The sequence below is a fragment of the Phytophthora cinnamomi genome, assembly GCF_018691715.1.
Source record: "Phytophthora cinnamomi strain GKB4 chromosome Unknown Contig44, whole genome shotgun sequence".
Lineage (NCBI taxonomy): Eukaryota > Oomycota > Peronosporomycetes > Peronosporales > Peronosporaceae > Phytophthora > Phytophthora cinnamomi.
Genome location: NW_027150977.1, coordinates 263236 through 283523, shown reverse-complemented (window position 1 = coordinate 283523; position 20288 = coordinate 263236). Strand labels below are relative to the sequence as shown.

The window sequence follows — 20288 nt, the reverse complement described above, 5'->3', positions numbered from 1 at the left end:
GTGTCGCTGCCAGTCGGGCACACACCGGCGCGGTGTCATACGTTGTGACATCGTCGGCCTGACGGACTTCGGACTGCATCAGCACAGTCACGACCAACCCCAAGCGTGTGGGGCGAACACGTTGCAGTTTGTTGTTGGTCGTGTTTGCGGCAGGCGAAGCGTGTTCCGGGGGTTAATAGCGTAGCCGAGGCCCGTCCAGAGAGCTGTGAGAGCTGAACGATGCGATTTAGAAGCTGCAAGAAGCGAGGACAGCAGTGCGTTTGTGTGGCGAACTGGGTGGTCGGGTCGGTGTGGTCCCGTAGCAACGCGTCGGTGTGTGTAGCTTGTGTGGAGGCGATGTGTGGTGTGGCGTGTGGGTATGTGTGTGGTGTGTGTTTGTGCGTTGATGGCGTGGCGTTTGTTTGTTGTTGCGTTTGGTTTCGCTGCTGGTTAACCCGTCAGTTTGCCCGAGTGGTCTAAGGGGTTACGTTCAGGTCGTAATGTTTTCGAACGCGTGGGTTCAAATCCCACAGCTGACATATCCTTTTGCTGCCAACCGCAAACTAACGCTGCAGCACCTCCTGCGCGCGCTGCCGTGTCGTTCTGCTCTCGGCTGCGCTTGTCGGCTCGCCCAGCACCCCTGCGCCCTACCAGACACCCCGATTGGGCCGTCCCAAGAGCCGACAGCTCGGCGCCTATACGGCCGGGTTACGCTTCACCCGCGCGTCTCCGTCGAGTGTGCGTCTTCGATTGCCCGTCCCATACGTTGGTCCATTGAGTGTAGACTCACGGCTCGAATCCGTCGTCGCGTCTGGTGTGCGTGGGCGAGGTAGCATGGCGTCAAGATCGGGTGTAGGTGGGACTCGATGTGGCCGGATGTTGGGCAGCTGATGGTTTGTTGTTAGTCGTGTTTGCGGCAGGCGAAGCGTGTTCCGGGGGTTAATAGCGTAGCCGAGGCCCGTCCAGAGAGCTGTGAGAGCTGAACGATGCGATTTAGAAGCTGCAAGAAGCGAGGACAGCAGTGCGTTTGTGTGGCGAACTGGGTGGTCGGGTCGGTGTGGTCCCGTAGCAACGCGTCGGTGTGTGTAGCTTGTGTGGAGGCGATGTGTGGTGTGGCGTGTGGGTATGTGTGTGGTGTGTGTTTGTGCGTTGATGGCGTGGCGTTTGTTTGTTGTTGTGTTTGGTTTCGCTGCTGGTTAACCCGTCAGTTTGCCCGAGTGGTCTAAGGGGTTACGTTCAGGTCGTAATGTTTTCGAACGCGTGGGTTCAAATCCCACAGCTGACATATCCTTTTGCTGCCAACCGCAAACTAACGCTGCAGCGCCTCCTGCGCGCGCTGCCGTGTCGTTCTGCTCTCGGCTGCGCTTGTCGGCTCGCCCAGCACCCCTGCGCCCTACCAGACACCCCGATTGGGCCGTCCCAAGAGCCGACAGCTCGGCGCCTATACGGCCGGGTTACGCTTCACCCGCGCGTCTCCGTCGAGTGTGCGTCTTCGATTGCCCGTCCCATACGTTGGTCCATTGAGGTGTGGACTCACGGCTCGAATCCGTCGTCGCGTCTGGTGTGCGTGGGCGAGGTAGCATGGCGTCAAGATCGGGTGTAGGTGGGACTCGATGTGGCTGGATGTTGGGCAGCTGATGGTTTGTTGTTGGTCGTGTTTGCGGCAGACGAAGCGGGTTCCGGGGGTTAACAGCGTAGCCGAGGCCCGTCCAGATAGCTGTGAGGGCTGAACGATGCGATTTAGAAGCTGCAAGAAGCGAGGACAGCAGTGCGTTTGTGTGGCGAACTGGGTGGTCGGGTCGGTGTGGTCCCGTAGCAACGCGTCGGTGTGTGTAGCTTGTGTGGAGGCGATGTGTGGTGTGGCGTGTGGGTATGTGTGTGGTGTGTGTTTGTGCGTTGATGGCGTGGCGTTTGTTTGTTGTTGTGTTTGGTTTCGCTGCTGGTTAACCCGTCAGTTTGCCCGAGTGGTCTAAGGGGTTACGTTCAGGTCGTAATGTTTTCGAACGCGTGGGTTCAAATCCCACAGCTGACATATCCTTTTGCTGCCAACCGCAAACTAACGCTGCAGCGCCTCCTGCGCGCGCTGCCGTGTCGTTCTGCTCTCGGCTGCGCTTGTCGGCTCGCCCAGCACCCCTGCGCCCTACCAGACACCCCGATTGGGCCGTCCCAAGAGCCGACAGCTCGGCGCCTATTCGGCCGGGTTACGCTTCACCCGCGCGTCTCCGTCGAGTGTGCGTCTTCGATTGCCCGTCCCATATGTTGTTCTTTTCGGCATTTAAACTTCACGGAACCCAACTTGTCACACTTAATACACTACTTTGTATAGGGTGGTAGCGCACCTGACGAAACACTTGTAGCCACGTCCTGCTTGCTATACACCCCTCGGCTACGTACACTAGACATGACGACAGATGCGTGCCGTGAGTCAAAATGCGGTCTACATAAAACTGCAAATGTGTAGAAGCCCACATGCTCATACTTAAAAAAAAGTACAGCCTCACCTTGACTACACTACGAAATCGCATCAGGGTTGGTAATAAACACGTGGAAACATTTGTATTTCGACCTCAAGTAGCGAACCCCCTGCTTAAAGTAATATTATGCCACAATGATTTATTTGCTACTCAATGGCACCATCGGAATCTTCAGTCGTGTCTCTACCTAATCAAACCCGATACATCTTTTTTAAAAAATGTTTTTCGACAAACACAATAATATTTATTTTTCGAAATTAAAAAATCAATCAATTATTTATTTTACGTAGTGACACCTGACAACATTTATTTAATTGTTTCCAACCTCGGTGGTAGGAGTACTCGCTCAGGTTTTTGAGCCACCGAATGCCCCCCTTACACCACCGACAGGGCACTTGCCTTTTTCGTAACGCCCCGATCGAATCGCCTTGGCCAGCGAGCGAGCGAGTGCGTCGCCATGGACCCGCGCCGCGCCTACATGTGCGTGCTGCTGCTCCAGCTCCTGCTCCTGCTCCAGCTGCTGCTCTCCTGCCTCCCCCTCCTCCGCCACTAACTACCGCCTCCCCCTCTCCCTCCTCTGCCCTTCAGGGAGCTCGTGGCGCTGGACAAGCAGCTGCGGGACCTGCTGCGCGCCAACCCCCTCAACGCCCAGGACGCCAACGCGCTGCGCCGCCGGCTCACGGACGCGGCCACGCGCCTGGCGGACGCACAGCCGGCCTTCGCGGCCGCCAAGGAGGTGGAGCAGGCGCTGTGGAAGCCCTGCTTCTACCGCCGCATCGAGGACTTCCGCCGCCGCATCCGCAAGTACGCGGCGGCGGCGCAGGCGGACCGCAACGTGCGCGAGCACTTCGCGCGCGTGTCCGGCGAGTTCCAGCAGTTCCTGACCGAGGCCGCGGGCTTCTACGCGCACCTGCGGGACGTGTTCGCGCTCTGGCTGCAGCGCAACCGGCCGGCCGGCGGCGCGGAGGACGCCGCGCGCTGCCGCCAGAGCTTGCACCGCTGCTACGTGTTTCTGGGAGACCTGGCGCGCTACCGCGAGCTGCACAGCCAGAAGGCCAAGAAGAACTTTGCAGCGGCCGAGGCGCTGTACCACCGCGCGCTGGCGGTCTTGCCCGAGAACGGCAACCCGCACAACCAGCTGGCGGTGCTCGCGACGTACGTGGAGGCCGAGACGGTGGCCGTGTACCGCTATTGCCGCAGCTTGCTCACGTCGCAGCCTTTCGCGACCGCGGAGGAGAACCTGGCGCTGCTTTTCGAGCGCAGCCGCCAACGCCCGCTGGCTGCACCGATCTCGTTCACGTCGACGTCCCCATCGTCGAAGGAGAAGTCGGCGTTCTTGAAGAGCTACTTGCACCGTCTCACGCGGATGCATGGGATCTTGTTCGCGCTGTCGTCGCCGCGTGGATCGCCCACGGCTTCATCGGGGCGAGGCAGCAGCAGCAGCGATGCAGTGGCGCCTGTGTACCCGCAGGACATGGAGGCGGTTCTGTTCAAGGACATGCGGACGCTGCTGCACGCAGGTGTGGTCGGCGATGCTCTGTTGCTGAAGGTCGTGGTGACGAACATCTTCTGCATCATTCGTGCCTCCGACTCACGATCGCAATCTGCGCCTCTTGAGGATGCACTTCGTCTCTCGATTCGCGCGATTACCAGCGTGATGGAGTTTCTTTTGGAAAGCTTGGGCATCAAGCCGAAGGCAAGCGCAAACGGGAAGCCAGCAAAAGACCAGACACTATCAGCGTTTCGGCTGGCAGGCCCCGTGGCTGTCTTCTGTGAGTACCTGGAACTTCACCCGGATATGATCGAGCAACTGGAGCAGCTTTTGGTGCATCGTCAAAAGAAACTCTACAGTGATGTGGCAACGCACGACCAAGGTGCTGGCTCAGATCAGTTTGCCTCGATTTTCCTGGAAACATTGGCTAAGCTTGTCAACCACGCGCGCGTTCGCGAGTTGTATGCGCCGTTGGTAGCTACCACTGGTCAACAGCACAGTGATGAGGCACCTTCGACCGTCCGTGAACAGCAGCATTTGCTAAAAGAGAGCTTCGAGCTTCGAGGATTTGCACCACTTGAGCAGGACAACGCTATGCCTACGTGGCCAGATGAGTGGGCTTTGCAGACATCATCAACGGGAGCGAACATCGCGTCAGCGGTGACTCCGTTGGCGGACGCCGAGTCCGCAAAAATCCGTGCGTGGAAGCTGTTCCACTTTGCTCGCTACTTGTGTGACGGCTACGAGGGAGACCCGCTGCTCTTCTGTGGCACGTCCGGGCACTTCTCGACTTCTCCTGTGGTAGGAAATGGTGCCCCCCAGCAGGATAAGGGCACGACTGAGGCGTTTGCTTCGTTGAATCTCGGATTTCTCTCGACCAGCAGCAGCAACACTAAGCAGCAGCCACAAAAAAGTGTTGCTAACGACTACCGTTCTGGAACCGGCGTGGAGGACGACGATGATTTTGATGACGAGGTGATCGTGTTCCAGCCATCACCAGCGCTAACAGGTATGTCGGGAAACCAGCCTGTAAAGCAGCACGGCGGGTTTATGGCTGCAGGGCCTGCTCCTTTGGATACATTGTCCAATGGCGGAGCCTTTAGCCTTCGAGCGCCTAGTCCGATTTCACCAGCAGAGGACCAGGGGCGCATGAGCATCAGCAGCCAGAGTGGTGCGTTTGGTGGTGGTGCTAACAACGGGTTGTTCGGGTCGTCTCTGGGCTACCCCAGTTTCAACACGTTCAACGACGCGGGCAGTTTCTCGGGCAATTCGTTGCTTTCTGGGTGGGGTAACAGCACTAGCCACGGCAACACTAGCAGCGGCATGCTTGGAGGCAGCCTGGGCTTGGGCTTGGGTATGGGATTTAGCAGCAGAAACGGTCTTGACACTGGATTTATGATGCCTGCTACCACTACTTCAGTAGGTGTTGCCGGAGCGCCAAGTCTTGGATTTGCGAACCATGTTGGCGAAAGTCGACCGTTTGCACCGATGGCTGATCTGGCTGCCGTTGAGCGCGAGTCGGCTCTGTACCAGCAGCGGACTTCCAGCTTGAGTGCGTTCCTGGGCTCTTCGACACCATCAACTCAGACTGAGACGCAGGATCCGTCACCTCCGCGTATGGCTACTCGCCCCCCACCAGGTTTTGCGGCCGCATCAATGGGAGGCCAACAGCTGCAAATGCAGACACCAGCCTCGTTCTTCAATCCGTAGAACCCGACGTAGCTCGGTTGCAACACCGACCAAGGCTTACTGACGGTTCGCACGGAAGGCGACGTGGTGTGCTTGGTGACCGTCGCTGAGCGACGGCTACGAAGATGGCAGAATTCACGAGGCGAGCGTGTTCGATGGGTCATGGAGGGCGGGTTAACGCTTCTGTCCTCTCAGCTCCGCGCAGCAGGTGGCAATGCTTGCACCCACGCTGTTGCGACACACCGAACGAACCTGAACAAGACAAAACCACCTCACGATTCCCGCAACCAGCACACGAAGACAAACGAGACGAGCACGATTGGCGTGCATACCCAAGATGAACACCGACCTGCAGTGAACCGAAGCGTCGCCAGCAGAGACTTGCAGCCCCGACACCGAGCAGGTTGTATCCCATACGAACTGTCCCGAGCGAGTGAGCAGGTACCCAGTCATCCCGTGCACTCAGTCAAGCAGGAAAACGACATAAAAAAAATGAAAACCGAGACGCAGGCAGCGAAACACAAACAAACAGAAATTGAACCACCGGAATTCCGTCTAAGTACGAACACCGCCACCCGCTCATTTAACAATGGGAGTCGCCGCCAGCAAGACGTCGGCGGCGTCCGCCGCGCGCAGCCGCGTGATCCGCACCAACGTGTCGCTGGAGCAGCTGGTCGCGCTGTCTCGCGGCGCGGCGTCCGAGCTGCCGGCGCCGGCGCAAGCCACGGCCGTGGAAACGTCGTCCACGCCCGTGGACGCGCACGGCTCCAAGGTGGAGCTCCTGGAGATGCGGCAGCACCTGCTGCACGACATGCAGCACATGGAGGACTTGGACCGCGTCAAGTTCCTGGAGGAGAGCACGCGCGCCTTCGAGGCCACCGCCAGCAGCCACCGGCCGCGCTCGACGCAGCCCGTGCGCCTGCCGACCGACAAGACGAGCGTCGCGTCCTCCACGGGCGTGGGCGGCGTCGACGAGGAGCAGGTGCGCGGCCGCCTGACCGCGCGCGACCTGCGCACGCTGCTGCGTCTCCACTACGAGAAGCCCGAGAGCTGGACGCCCGAGGTGCTGGCCGACAAGTACGGCCTCGAGGCGGCGGCCATGCGCTGCATCCTCAGCAGCGTGGGTCCGCCCAACGTGCTGCCGCCACGCGGCTCGTCCGAGCACCCTCTGGGCGTGTGGTTCGGCGCACCAGGCTCGCTGCCGGCGCAGCCCAAGCAGCAGCAGCAGCAGCAGACGTTAGCCTAACCAGCATTAGCATAAAGGTACCGTAATTGATCATATTGTACACCCAACTGGCACGTTACATTAGAGGCACAGCGCGCGCTCATTGGCCCATTCCGCCGCAGACACAACCGCCGCACTAAAAGCTCGGAAATGGCTGGAAGCGCGACGTCGCCGCCCGCGGCGGCCGCGCCCACGGAGGAGGAGGTCGCCAGCATGCACCACTTCATCGAGAACGCGCTGGACCTGCTCGTCAAGGTGGAGCTCCGCCGCTTTCCCCCGGTACAGACCCGCGTCCGTCCCTAACGTTATTGCGTCCGCAGGGCAATGCCAAGAGCTACCAGTTCTTGATCCAGCAGCTCACGCTGGTGCCGCCGCCCGTGGCCACTCGCCGCAAGATCTTCCGCGCCCTGCCGCGCTGCATCTCCACGATGGCGCGCGAGCCGCGCGCCTACCGCGCGCTGCTGGACGTGCTGTTCAAGTTCGACCTGCTGGCCAGCGGCGACCCGCTCGAGGTGGAGGACTACACGAGCTTCGTCGTGCACCTGGTGTCCTCCAACACGGTCTACGTGCTGCCGTCGCTGCACATGCTGGTGCGCAACATGCGCCGGCCGCAGGAAAAGGAGCTGCCGCCCGACCTGCGCGCGCTCGAGGAGGCGGAGCAGCAGAAGGACGAGCCCAAGAAACCCTCCGGGATTACTATCGGAGGGTCTCTCGGAGCGAGCGTCGCGGCGCCCACGCCTGTTGTGGAAGTCGTGCAGGAAGCCAAGGGAACGAGCTTGGACGAGCGCATCCAGGCGCGGTTCGAGGCGGCCCACAAGACGCTGGAGCGCGTGCTGGCGCTGGTCCCCACCGCGGCGAATGTGCTGTTCCCGATCTTGTGCGAGCACTTCCCGCACAAACGAATGGATGCACCCACGCAGGTGGCTTACCTGCGCAATGTGCTGCGTGTGACGGGGTATGTGAGCGGACTACGTGAGCGCGTGCTGGGACTTATCATCGACCAGCTGGTGGCGATCGACGTGGAGATTAAGCTGGATGAGAGCGAAGAGGATGTCTTTACGATGGACGATTTCCTTGACGACGACATGCTGCCGCCTGATGACTCCTCGCGGCAGGTGGACGAGATGGCCGATAAACTCGACCAGATGATGCTCGTCATGTTCGAGCACATCGAGCAGAGCGCTGCAATCTCCGAGACAGTGACTGACGCCAGCAATGGAGAAACGGACGTGAACGTGCGTCAGGCAGCATTGATTTTCAAGTACTTGCTCAAAGTTTTCGAGCACTCCATTCTGAACACGCACCGCTCCAAGTACCCGCAGTTCCTGCTCTTCTACGTGTGCCGCATGGACCCTCAATTCCAGGACGTATTTATTTCACAACTACTGGCTACGTCGCTCGACCCGCACACGCCGCCAACCACGCGCCAAAGCTGTGGTGCCTACTTGGCCAGCTTCCTAGCCAGAGCCAAGTACATTTCCGTGGCATATCTTCAGAAGGCCCTGTATCACCTGTTGAAGTGGCTGCATGATCAAATGGATATCTACGACGCGGCACACCAGGAGCAGCTAGACCGAGACGAAGCACAGGAGGGTGAAAGTGCTGCCGAAAGAGAGGAACGCCTACTGGAAGAGAGGGAAGCCCCTCCCACAGGCGATCAGGCTTTCCAGGAGAGCATCTATATTTCGTCGCTACAGACTGTGTGCTACATGGTGTGCTTTCGCGGATTGGAGATCGCTACCCACGAGGATGGCGCTGGCTATGAGTTCTTGCGTAGTCTCGGCTGGGAGCGACTGCTAGTTACAAGCACCGGCTACTGCCCGCTGGCATATTGCCAGCAAACTGTTGCTACCGAGTTCCTGAATTTGGTGGAGGCATTTGACTTGGTTTCGGAGGAGTGCCTCGAGCGTGTGGACCATGCCATCGGCACAGTCTCTTCGTTAGCAAGCAAGTCCACGAAGTCTATGGAGCGTTCAAAGAAGCCTACGGCAGGGTCAGCCCCTGCTTCCACTCTGCTTGGCCAACGCCAGCCTCTGGAGACTTTCTTTCCGTTCGACCCATACCTTCTACGGCGCTCGTTCCGTTACATCGGCCCGTCATATCTGTACTGGAAACACGCAGACCCGACATCAAGTGAAAACTGCGAGCTGTTGGAGTCTGTCAAGGCCACCATCCACCAGATGCAGGAAGATGCTGAAGAAGAGGACGACGACAGCGAAGAGGAAGAGGATCTGAATGACGAAGATGTGAGCATGGCTGGAAGCGCACCGAACCCGATGAGTTTGTCGAACGCTTCCTATCGCGCTGATAGCTATATGGGTAGCCTGAGCCGGTCGTGCAATATGTCGGTCACCTCTTCCTACGACGGTGAAGGTTTCGTCGATGAGGATCGTGCTACTGTCAAGCGCGCTCTGCCTTCACGCACAATGTTCGATCCGTCCCCTGCTCTCTCGGCCAGCTCACCCCCGTCGAGACTCCCTCCACTGGGATCCGCTGATGCTTTCACACTTGGTGGCTTCGATGATGACGATGACGAAGGATTCTAGGATCTACAGAAAAAATACAGAGAAGTGCACAAGGATAGAAGGAAGGTTTGCTATAAGCTATTTAGCCACGGGGGCGGCGCGTATACATAAGTAAGAGTGAGGTAGACCAAGTGGATCAGCACTACGAGGTCCTAGTAGAAGGCAGGCTCAAGCCCGAGGCCACAGTATTCAAACCCCACCTCCTGTTGCTGAGCACAGGATCGGCGGGCACGACTTCCCACGGCTCTACGAGCAGCCAGATTCCAGCGCTCTACCGTCGATTAAGCTGTGCGCGAAGCTGCTCGTTCTCATCCTCCAGACGCACTAGCTTGGGCACAACTTCCGAGTCCACTTCCTCGATCTGGTTCTTGAGGTGGTGGTTCTCCTCGCGCAGACGCGAAACCTCCTCGCGCAAGTATGTGTTGATGTCCAGCTGCTGCTCAAGCGACGTCTTGGCCTCCAGTAGAGCATCTTCCACCTCCAGCTGCTTGACGTGGGCCATATCCGCTTGCTCCTGCATCATGCGGTTGCAGTCTGCCATGATCTTCTCGACTTCCTCCTCCTTCTGAGCGATCTCGCTCTTCTTCGCCTCCAGCGACGCCTCGTAGCTCGAGATCTGCTCTTGGCTGGTGTTCACCTGTTCCTGCCGCTTGCGGAGAGCTTCCTCGTTCTTCTCCAGCTGCGTGCGCAGCGTCTGCATCTCCAGCTCGTACTGCACCTGTCCCTGCTGCTTGCTCTGCTCTGCGCGCAGCGTCTCCTGCTCGTTGAGCAGTTCGGTGATCATCTGCTCGTCGGCGGCGCGCTGACTCTTGACGGTCTGCAGCGCCGCGGCCTGGGCGCTGAGCTCCTGCTGCAGCTTCATGAGCCTCGTGTCGATGATGCGGCGGCTGGCCAGCATGTCCTCGTGCAGCTGCACCTTGTTGTCCGCCTCGCGGGCCGTCTTGCGCTCGTCCAGCATGCCCGTGAGCTTGGAGATCTGGCCCTGCAGGATGGACTTCTGCTCGCGCTCGAGCTTGAGCGCGTGCTCGAACACGGTGCCCGAGCGCTTGGCGTCCTCCTCCTCCGTGAACGTGCGCACGTTCGGCGTGAGCGGCGACCACTCGCCGCACTGGCGCGCGGCCTCGTGCACCACGCGCACCCGGAACACGTACGTCTGGCGGGCACACCACCAAATAAAACAATAAAATAAATACAATTATCAGATAATAACAATAAAAAAAGTGGGTTGAAGAGAATTGCATGCCGCACCGTGTTGGGCTTGAGCCCCTTGACGGGGAACATCTTGCCCGAGAAGAGCACCGAGTCGTTCCACGAGTAGTACACGTAGCCGTGCTCGCTGTGGCTCTGCGGCGGGACAACAACCAAGCGTGAGGAGCGAGAAAATAAATAAATAAATAAAATACGGCGCGGAGAAGAGAAGGCGAGAAACCGACCGCCTGCAGCTTGTAGGCGGCGTCGCCGTCCGCGCGCGGCGGCTGCTGCACGCGCAGCGTGAGGGACTGGTCCGTCTTGGACACGACCTCGGGCGCGGCCAGCGTCGGCAGCTCCGGCATGACGGTGAACTGCATGGGCAGTAGTGATCCTTGGACTTTCGCGGACTGACGGAAGAAACCCTACTGCGATTATGCGGTGGACAAGTGACATTATTGTAGTGGCCAGCCAATCGCAGCGGGGGAACGTTCACCTTCGTCAAATTTCATGTTGTGGCATCTCTTATCATCATGCTCGCCCTGCTCGAGCCCGAGCTCCCTCCTGGCCGCTGCGGCCGCTAGTTTACCCGCAGACCTACCAGCGCATGACGCGGCTCTGCGCGGGGAAGTCCCAGACGAAGGGGCGGCCGGGCACGGGCGGCAGGTTCTTGGCCTCGGCGTCCTCGAGGATGTCCTTCTCGGCGTCGCCCTCCCACTCGAAGCGCACGTTGTGCGTGGACGCGTGCTGCAGGATGAGCTTGTCGCGCGCCTCGTGGGTCGTGGACATGGCCGAGCGCGTGCCCGTGGGGTCGTAGCGCAGCACGGCCGGGTTCTTGTTGCCTGGCGAGCCGCGCTTGGCGTCCGCCGGGATCTCGGCGCGCTGCTGCACGGGGATGGACGGGTGCACGCCCACCTCGGTCGGGTACGGGAAGCGGCGGATGTCGCGCGTGTAGTAGTTGATGTTGTAGACGCTGTCCTTCGAGTCGCTGGACGGCACGAACACGCCCTCCGCCTGCTTGTCGGGCGACGGGTAGCGGTAGCCCTGCGACAGGGCCGGCGACTGGTGCACCTGCTTGCAGTCCGTGGCCTCCGTGAACACCAGCATCTTGCGCAGCTGCCGGCAGCAGCAGCAACAGCAGCAGCAATGCAAAGCAAAGCAAGAGCAGATCAGCACCAGGTCATTCGGCCCCTCTCTCTCTTGCGGACAACCGACGCACCTTGTTGCGCAGCTCGGCGGGGAGCAGCTTCTGGTACTCGAACTTGACGAAGGGCTTCCACGCCTCCTTGCCGCTCATGCTTCCTCGCTTGCCTGGTCGACTCCCCCCCTGCTTCTGCTACGGCGGCCTGCACCCTCGGAAATGGCTCGAAGGCGCCGCTTAGCCGCACGATGACTTTCCGCCAATCGCCGGGCTTCCCCCGCATTTTCCCCCAATCACACGCTAGTTCATGTGCTGCACACCACCTTGGCGCAATCAAACCGACGCCCGCATTCCGCATTATGGCCGAGCGGCAGTACGCCGAGGCGCTCGAGGCCGCCGAGCGCGCGCAGGGCTTCGAGCGCGCGGGCCAGGCGGTGCAGGCCGTGCCGCTGTTCCAGCAGGCGCTGCGCATCCTGAAGCGCCTGGCGGTGGTCGAGTCGGCGGCGCAGCGCGCGCGCCTGCAGCCCACGATCGCCGAGCTGGCGACGCGCGTGCGGGCGCTGCAGCAGTCGAGCGACTTCCTGCTGGCGCGCGCCATGGAGCTGCACGCGGAGGCCAGGGAGTCGGAGCAGGCGGACGCGTTGGACGTCGCCATAGACAGCTACATCGCCGCCGCGGAGACCTACATGCAGGCGCTCAACGCGCTGCCCGCAGGCGACGCGAGCGCCAGGGCCGCCGTCAGGGAGCAGCTCGAGTACGTCATCGACTACGTGTCCAAGCTCAAGGCGCAGACTCAGACTCAGAATCAGATCCAGCAGGTGGACGTGGACGCGGACGTCGCGGCGCTGCAGTGGCCGGAGCCCCCCGTGCAGCTGCAGCCCAAGACGGCGCAGGTGACGCCCGCCTACGCCTCCGCTGCCGCTGCTTTTGCTGCTGCTGTGCCGCCGGATGTCGGCGCTGTAGCTGCTGCAGGGAAGAAGCAGCAGCAGGAGGAGAAGGGAGACGCCTACACGCCGCAGGAGCTGGACGTGCTGCGCCGGTCCTCGCAGATCAACGGCCACCTGTTCGTGCCGTGGCTGGACGACTTGGACGCACAGGAGAAGTTCAGTCTGCCGGAGCCATTTGAGGACCCGGACGGACATGTGCCGCTCTCGGCCAAGCAGAAGAAGAAGGAGGCGGCGTGGATGAGGCCCAGTGACTACGCCGCCAAGTGCGGACATGCACCGGTGATGATCGCGAGAGGAGGCGTGAACCCGCTGGTGGTGAAGCAGGACATCGTCACGGACTGCTCGTTTGTGGCGTCGCTGTGCATTGCTGCGGCGTACGAGCAGAGGTTTCAGAAGCGGCTGATCACGAACATTATTTTCCCGGCAGACCCGAGGACCAAACAGCCAGTGTATAACCCCTTCGGGAAGTACGTCGTGAAGCTGTGGGCGAATGGTGTACCGCGGAAGGTGGTTATCGACGACTTGCTGCCGGTTAGCTCGGCGTCTGGGCAGCTGCTATCAAGCTGCACCACTCGCAAGAACGAACTGTGGGTGAGTCTGATCGAAAAGGCGTACCTGAAGCTCAACGGAGGCTACGACTTTCCCGGTGGAAATTCAGGCATCGACCTGTTCGCTCTCACAGGATGGATCCCCGAACGTGTTCCTGTTTCTGAACTAATTGATGCGCCGGCAAAGGAAGAACGGCTATGGGAGCAACTGAAAAGCGCATTTCATTATGGAGACTGTATTATCACGATGTCTACAGGGGACATCTCCAAGCAGGAGGCGAAAGCAATTGGTCTCGTTCCGATGCATGTGTATGCCGTCCTCAATGTGTATGAGCTCACCAACTCTGACCAGGGCCCAAGTGCATCCGGTGATCGTAAAAAAACACGGCTGCTTCAGGTGAAAAATCCATGGCGCAAGATGAGCTGGAAGGGACCATACTCGCGCCACGACAAGGAACGATGGGATAGCACAATTGGTGATGAACTGCGGTCTTATCAACGTCAATTCTACGCAGCCGAGGAAACGGAATGTGAAGACGCAAGTGGCCAGCAAGACGACGGGTTGTTTTGGATCGATTTTGAATCAGTGAAGAAGTATTTCGAGAGCCTATACATGAACTGGAATCCTGAGCTCTTTCCCTATAAAGGCGTGTGCCATGAACACTGGCCGGTAGAGTTGGGACCAGTGAACGACTCACTCACGCTTGGCTTTAACCCGCAGTATACGCTCACATTCAGCAAGTGCTTGGTGACCGAAGGATCGACAACCTCAGCTGGATCATGCACCGTGTGGGTGCTCCTTTCGCGACACGTGAGTACTATTGAACGCGACACAGACTACTCAAATCAACAGTTCCTGACGCTGCACGTGTATCGCGGAGCGCCTGGAAAACGCGTCTTCTATAATCACTGCGCAGTGTCACGAGGAACGTATAGCAATAATCCACACACGCTCGTGAGCCTGGATTTGGACCTCGCAGACGACGCTGAACCGTCTTTCACCCTCGTTGCATCCCAGTACGAGAAATTCGCGGCACTCGATTACACGTTGTCCATCTTCTCCACACGGCCGTTTACCTGTGAGCCTATTCCGCAGTTGGTGACGACTGAACCAACATCCATCGTGATCTCAGGTGCTTGGGACACTGCCTGTGCTGGTGGTCGCCCGTTTTACTCGACATTCATGAACAACCCGCAGTTTCATTTGCAGCTGCAGAAGCCATGCAGGTCACTTTTCCTGTTTCTCGAGACGGAAGCCTTCTCCTCCAAGGATTCCAAGAATGCTAGTTTCCCGATCAACCTGCGTGCTGTGTTGCACACGCGCGAGCGTGTATGTGGTCTGCATATTAATGGGACAGAGGACGAGGAGCCATTGATGGTACTGAGTTCGGGGGAGTATCGCCCAGGTTTCTGCTTCATTGAGGTAGATGCAGCCATTCTGGCTTCTGGTGTGCAGGATATCGTGTTAATCCCGTCCACTTTCGAGCAAGGTATTTCAGGGAAGTTTACACTGCGCGTTGTAAGTAATCCTCCTGCTGGTGCCAGTATTGCTTACCGTCAGCTTCCTCCGGAGGGTCATGGCATGGAGCTTACTCGATTGCGCAGCAAGTGGGATATGCAGACTGGCTCAGCTGCAGGCTGTTCCAATTACGGCTGCTATACTTTCAACCCCAAGTACTTGGTGCATGTGACCCAGGAGTGCGATATACTAGCAAGACTGCTAGTTCTCGAACCCGAGGAAGACGCATCACCAGGGGAATCTCCAGCTGAAGGAGCTGGTGTTGCTCCATCCATCAATGTGTCAGTGTTCGAGAGTACGTCGGAAGGAGATCTGTTACTTTCTACAAATCCAAAACTAGCATTTGCTGGGGCGACATCAGCTCGCGGTGTGTACGTGAGCGGTGCTCCTAGCGGTGTACTCGCCAAAGCCTCACGACGATTTCCACCCGGCTGGTATGTCATACTTCCATCCTCATTTGAACCACAAGAATTGCACTTTGAGCTTCGGGTGTACGCGTCCAGTCATGTTGACGTGCGTTCACTCTAGTACCCGGGACAAGGCAAGGGTGAGGAAATATTATTTGAATATGGCTAGAGTGTGCACAATCAGGGATCGAGACGGGGGCGATGAAGCGCTCCGAATGCGACTAAAAGGTTGTAGCCACTTCTCAATCTTGTTTCGTCATCGGCAATATGCACCAGAATGTTGTGGGACGAATGGTTGACGAGACTGCGTAAGAGCTGCAACATCAACTGTTTCAACTGCGGAATCCTGTTGGACGATGACACGTATCACCGGTGAACTAGATGCTGCAGGAGTCAAACGCTTGTATGCAAACGCCTCATCGCAGGTCCTGTAATCAAGCTGTGGTGCAATCTGTGCGATGACGGCGGTGGACTACGTATGGAAACCAGCGACACACAAGGGCGATAACGATCTCACCCAGCAGGAGACACGATCCAAGGCATTCACAAATTCATCGTCAGAGACAGCAATGGCCAGAGGCACCTCGCAGCTTGAATCCCACCCCGACAAAAATGACGAAGGCCAAGACTCCACCAAGAAAGGAAAGCATCGAGCTGTAGTCAGAGCGTCCAGCTACGAGCGACAGCAGCGTTACCGGGAGAAGCAGCGACACTATGGCGTCTGCCTCGAGACCACCGTGAAACGCCTTCGCACGGATGTCGACCAACTGCTAGCAGTACGCCATAAACTCCGAGAAGCGCAGAGGGCAGCTAACGGAGTTCCTTCTCGTGTCTACACCATTTCTACAAGACCCACAATAACGAGACCTTTTGTGAATATCATGTGCCAGTGCATGCAGTCCTTCCAGTCTGGAATTCGAGCACAACAAGCGAGGTTTCTTGGGTCTGCTATGCACGCCGACGTGCAGTACGGCGATCTTGTTGGGCGCAAGAGTATCCTTGACCAGTGGACGCAATTTGCACGCAGTTTTGATATCGCACCCATCGTCCAGCATTGCTCGTTTACTGTGTGCTTCTCAGAACAAGCCTCGACGCTGGGGCTCGTGCGCGCAATGCTCGCTCTTCGTTTAACGGTCGTGAGCTTGGATAATATCTTTCCTCTTGCCAATTCCAGCCAACACCTGCGAGACAAGCTGCTGCGAAGTGGTGTAGTGGAATTTCCTATGACTACTTTGTTCGAGTTTGATCAAGAAGGCAAAGTGCGCCGCTACAACCCCACTATCGATTTTGTACGTGGGCTTTATGCAGTGCTGGGCGACTTCAGGGCCGTGGCGAACGCTCTGCAAGCGACTACTGTCAACGCTTCTGGTCAATTTTGCGAGGAGTACGCGACGATCACGAGGGATCGACTCATTGTTAGCTCTTGCTGCACTCATGACGATTTGGAACCCAGTTCCCGCTGTTCTACCGCTCGCGTCGACAAACTCTCAGTAGCGTTTATCCTGTCAAGTGGGGAAGCCACTGATGGTGATGGACAAGCTGCACCGTGCGAGTCGCTCTACATGTAGTTAGAGCTCTGTCGCTACAACTGCTACGCTTATAAAATTGACTTTGTTTTTCAAAGTACCAGGTGATATGATATTTCCATGACTCACGAACATATAATAGACGATGTACTTTCAGCAAGCGAAGCCTTTGGTTATTCATCAATTGCTGCATTGCGACTGCAACCAGAATTGATTTTGCATTAGAAGTTGCAACATTCGTGGCAGCCGATAAATCGACGGTTGTTAACGTTTGTCAAGTTCGCATGGTGGACCCCGAGCTAGAAGAAGAAGCCGGTGCCTGCTCACCAGGACGCCCTTCTCAGTGAGAAGTCTCACCGCATGAGGATTCGGTCCCGTCGTTTCACCGCCACTCCAACGTTTGAGTTCTCCCATCGCACAAGTCCCGTCGTACATACATCGTGGTGTATCCCCACGACGACATGGTGCCATTCGATCGGACGATAGTCTCCATCGTCGAGGAGGTAATACCAGCGCTGGAGGCTGTGGCTGAAGTCACCGTGGGGGTAGCGGAATGATCGACATAAACACCGCTGTTGGAACCTTCGTTCGGCTTACCGGTGATTCAGGTACCGGGCCTGCACTCCCCACTGTAGTTATTCCCATCACAATGGGCCAGCTTTGACAACACGCTCCAATATGATCGTAGTTCCATCGGCGGCGTTGGTTGTCTCACATAGGATAGACCCGCCAGAAGCCAGGACAGTTAGCTCCCAATTCGTAGTAGAACCGTCAGGCCTTACAGTGCTGTCCCATGTCGTTCTGCTGCTATCAGCCCCGCGTGCTGACGTGCCATTTGCTGTGTCGTTGGGTGCGGTCGAAGTTGTTCTCGGGTCAGTTGATGCAACAACCGATTCTGCTGCTGCTAAGCTAGCAACGATGGCGGACGTGAGCATGGTCCACAAGTGCTTCATGACAAAATGGTTTACTTCGCAAGTGCTTGCAGTCGACTTGAATTGACACAAAGAGGAATGCGCGAAAGTGAGATGCCAAAGATGGTCTGCACACCTTTGGCTGCTCAGAACTTGAGGACGAACGCCATGTGATTTTGCCCTGACATCAAGATACGAGTTTGGCCACATTTGCTTAGATTTGTTGCAGCTTGTGCTGCCCTTGGAAATCGCAGGTTTCATTATTCTATCTTCTCAACTCCCAAGACCTCCTTGAGAATATCGTATGTCGTTAAGCTGATGCCAGTAGATACAGGGCTCTGCGCAGCGCAACAAGACAGTCAGGATCGGACAAATTGTTCATCCAACCACAAAACACACAGTACTCACTCGCATCCAGTTTACCGACACCCCCTTGAAAAGCCCTCGCCAGCCCTCCCGCGCTAAGATAATCCGGGCAGTGGCGATCACGCCAGTATACTGCATTTTCGTTTGGGATCCTGAAACGTAGCCGTCCGTCTGAATTCGTCTTCTGATGGTATCCATAGGGTACGTGCCTGACAACACACAGTAAACCTGATAAGACCTTTTCTCCAAAAGAATACGCACGTCGAAACACTGGCCTTACTTGTTTGAGCAATGCAAGCCGCAAAATATGAGCACACGAACTTGGTCAACGGGTTCAGACTGGGATTGGGCGCGCTGTCTCCGTACTTGTGCTCCAACCGCCGACGCTGGAGCTCCAAGGTCTACAAAATACAACACCTCGGTTAGTTGAATTAGGAAAACGTCGGCAACAACCTTGACCGCATCCACATACGCACCCATATCTTGAACCGTTCGTTCAGCGAAAAGCCAATGCCAGTGTACGGCAGCGTCCCCAACAGGGACGGCACAAGTCCGCGCGAGAAGGAGCGCACGCCTTCCACCTTGTACATGGTCGCCACCGCCTCGTAGATGCTCGTGTATCGATGCTTGCCCATCTGTACCATGTACCTGGCCCTGATGATATCCAGCGGGTACGCCACCGTGAGCGAGAGTCCTCCAGCGAGCGAGCCGGCCGTGACCAGCTGCAAGTTGCTGAGCTTCGGCACCTCCGCGCTGCCCTCTTTCTCCGCCTTGCGGAAGTTGTAGGCGTGGAACTTATGCCTGAAGAAGTCGAAGCCCGAGTGCTGCAGGCCCGCGTAGGGGATGACCCGCAGGATGTTGAGCATGTTGCCGCGGAACAGGGCGTGGAAGCCGTCGTGCACGTAGATGTCCCTGGCCATCCTGGCGGCGTTGCGGAAGCTGAACTGGCGCTGGTCGTTGACCTGGAACAGGATCTTGACGCGGTCCAGCGGGGCCAGCGCCGACTTGGCCACGATGCCGGCCATGCCGCCGGCGATGAAGGACTTGGACACCGTGAGCATGGAGCCTTTGCGCTCGGCCGCGTCGGCCGCGCGCGCGTGGTCCTGTCTGGCCGTCTGCTCCACCTCGAGCGACTCGTCCGGGCGCAGGCCGTAGCCGGCCACGCTGGCCTCGTAGTCCTCGTACTGCGGGTCTCTGCGGAGCCGCTGGCGCGCCTGCAGCAGCGCCACGACCTCGTCGGCCTCCGAGTCCTGCGGCTGCAGGTCCGGGAACAGGCCGTCGCCCTCGCTGAGCGACAGGTCCAGCGCCGCCAGCTGCGCGGCCCACGACGTGTAGACCTGCTGCACCTGCTGCGGGTGCTGCGCCTTCCAGCGCATGACCCACTCGCAGAAGGCGCCGAAGTCCAGGCGCTCCTCGCGCCGCGGCAGCAGCTCGCGCCGCACGCGCCGCCGCGTCTCGGCGCTCGGGTCCAGGCGCGCGATCTCCGCCGCCAGCGCGCCGCGCGACACGGTGCCGCGCGCGTCCGGCCGCAGGTCCGCGAAGAAGGCGCGCATGATCTCCAGCACCTCGGGCGTCAGCGCGAAGTCCGGGTTGTAGCGCTGCAGCGCCTGCAGCGCGCGCGTGAGCTGCAGCTGCCGCCGCCGCCGCTGCTGCTGCTGCGCGGGGTCGCCGCCCGCCTCGGCCGAGTCCGCCATGCTGCGCGAGGATCGGACTGCGGAGACGCAAGGCCGCACTGCGGAACGGAGGAACGCGAGTGACGGATGAGGAGGCTGCACGAGGAAGTTTGTGTGGCGACCGCGACTTCCTCGGACCCGGTACTTGTCGCTGGGATGATAGATGAAGCCCCCGATTCTGTCTGTCGGTGTGGTTGCGGACCTGATTATGGTCCTTGAGGTACCGCTTTGGTACCAAATACTGGGTGACGAGCTTGAAGTTACGACGCTATGTTCATCTCATCACGCGCGCTGCAAAATGCGGTTCATCAAGCGGACTAGAGCTTCGCGTAGGCTGCAATAGCTGGTTGGAAGTAGGTAGGCATCACAAAATTTGTTTATTTCATAAACGACCCGTCTAATTTTCAACCTCTTGCCTAACACCTTGTAACTGTGAGCCGCCGCAGTGACGTGCTGCTCAGAACGCTCGTGCTGGTCTCGATGACCAGCACAGCTGCATGTTAGTTGCTGTTTACCAGGCTTCAGTTGCGAAGCTCTGACACATGCTTGATGTTGATGTTGAAGTAGAATTAGTTTGTAAGGAGAACTACGAGAGATCCTAGGACTACGTGGAGCGTAGATAAAACTTCGAGCATCTAATTCAAACTCAGTTGTGGATTTTCACTCAAGAGCTCAAGA

At 58.3% G+C, this 20288-nt stretch overlaps 7 protein-coding genes across 7 annotated transcripts; 4 read left to right on the top strand and 3 right to left on the bottom strand.

Moving 5' to 3' along the window:
* Nucleotides 1–2910: 2910 nt before the first annotated feature.
* IUM83_13682 (Nonsense-mediated mRNA decay protein) lies at nt 2911–5655 on the top strand (the record flags this gene model as incomplete). Its single annotated transcript, XM_067938376.1, has 3 exons — nt 2911–2933; nt 3042–4954; nt 5366–5655. 3 exons carry the CDS (start codon nt 2911–2913, stop codon nt 5653–5655), a joined length of 2226 nt encoding a protein of 741 aa, XP_067790759.1.
* A 568-nt stretch (nt 5656–6223) lies between these two features.
* Nucleotides 6224–6880, top strand: IUM83_13681 (NADH dehydrogenase [ubiquinone] 1 alpha subcomplex assembly factor 4; the record flags this gene model as incomplete). The annotated part of the gene is made up of 1 exon (XM_067938375.1): nt 6224–6880. One exon carries the CDS (start codon nt 6224–6226, stop codon nt 6878–6880), a length of 657 nt encoding a protein of 218 aa, XP_067790699.1.
* Nucleotides 6881–7009: 129 nt separating this feature from the next.
* On the top strand, nt 7010–9405 carry IUM83_13680 (RNA polymerase I-specific transcription initiation factor RRN3; the record flags this gene model as incomplete). Its single annotated transcript, XM_067938374.1, has 2 exons — nt 7010–7114; nt 7180–9405. 2 exons carry the CDS (start codon nt 7010–7012, stop codon nt 9403–9405), a joined length of 2331 nt encoding a protein of 776 aa, XP_067790763.1.
* Nucleotides 9406–9655: 250 nt separating this feature from the next.
* Nucleotides 9656–10952, bottom strand: IUM83_13679 (Immunoglobulin-like fold; the record flags this gene model as incomplete). The annotated part of the gene is made up of 3 exons (XM_067938373.1): nt 9656–10537; nt 10633–10728; nt 10818–10952. The coding sequence occupies 3 exons, from the start codon at nt 10950–10952 to the stop codon at nt 9656–9658; spliced, it is 1113 nt and encodes a 370-aa protein (XP_067790824.1).
* A 217-nt stretch (nt 10953–11169) lies between these two features.
* Nucleotides 11170–11869, bottom strand: IUM83_13678 (Mitochondrial Protein Translocase (MPT) Family; the record flags this gene model as incomplete). The annotated part of the gene is made up of 2 exons (XM_067938372.1): nt 11170–11688; nt 11792–11869. 2 exons carry the CDS (start codon nt 11867–11869, stop codon nt 11170–11172), a joined length of 597 nt encoding a protein of 198 aa, XP_067790825.1.
* A 203-nt stretch (nt 11870–12072) lies between these two features.
* Nucleotides 12073–13378, top strand: IUM83_13677 (calpain-like protease; the record flags this gene model as incomplete). Its single annotated transcript, XM_067938371.1, has 2 exons — nt 12073–13251; nt 13319–13378. 2 exons carry the CDS (start codon nt 12073–12075, stop codon nt 13376–13378), a joined length of 1239 nt encoding a protein of 412 aa, XP_067790828.1.
* Nucleotides 13379–17831: 4453 nt separating this feature from the next.
* IUM83_13676 (Mitochondrial Carrier (MC) Family) lies at nt 17832–19631 on the bottom strand (the record flags this gene model as incomplete). The annotated part of the gene is made up of 4 exons (XM_067938370.1): nt 17832–17909; nt 17980–18146; nt 18218–18338; nt 18414–19631. The coding sequence occupies 4 exons, from the start codon at nt 19629–19631 to the stop codon at nt 17832–17834; spliced, it is 1584 nt and encodes a 527-aa protein (XP_067790829.1).
* Between the last annotated feature and the right edge of the window lie 657 nt (nt 19632–20288).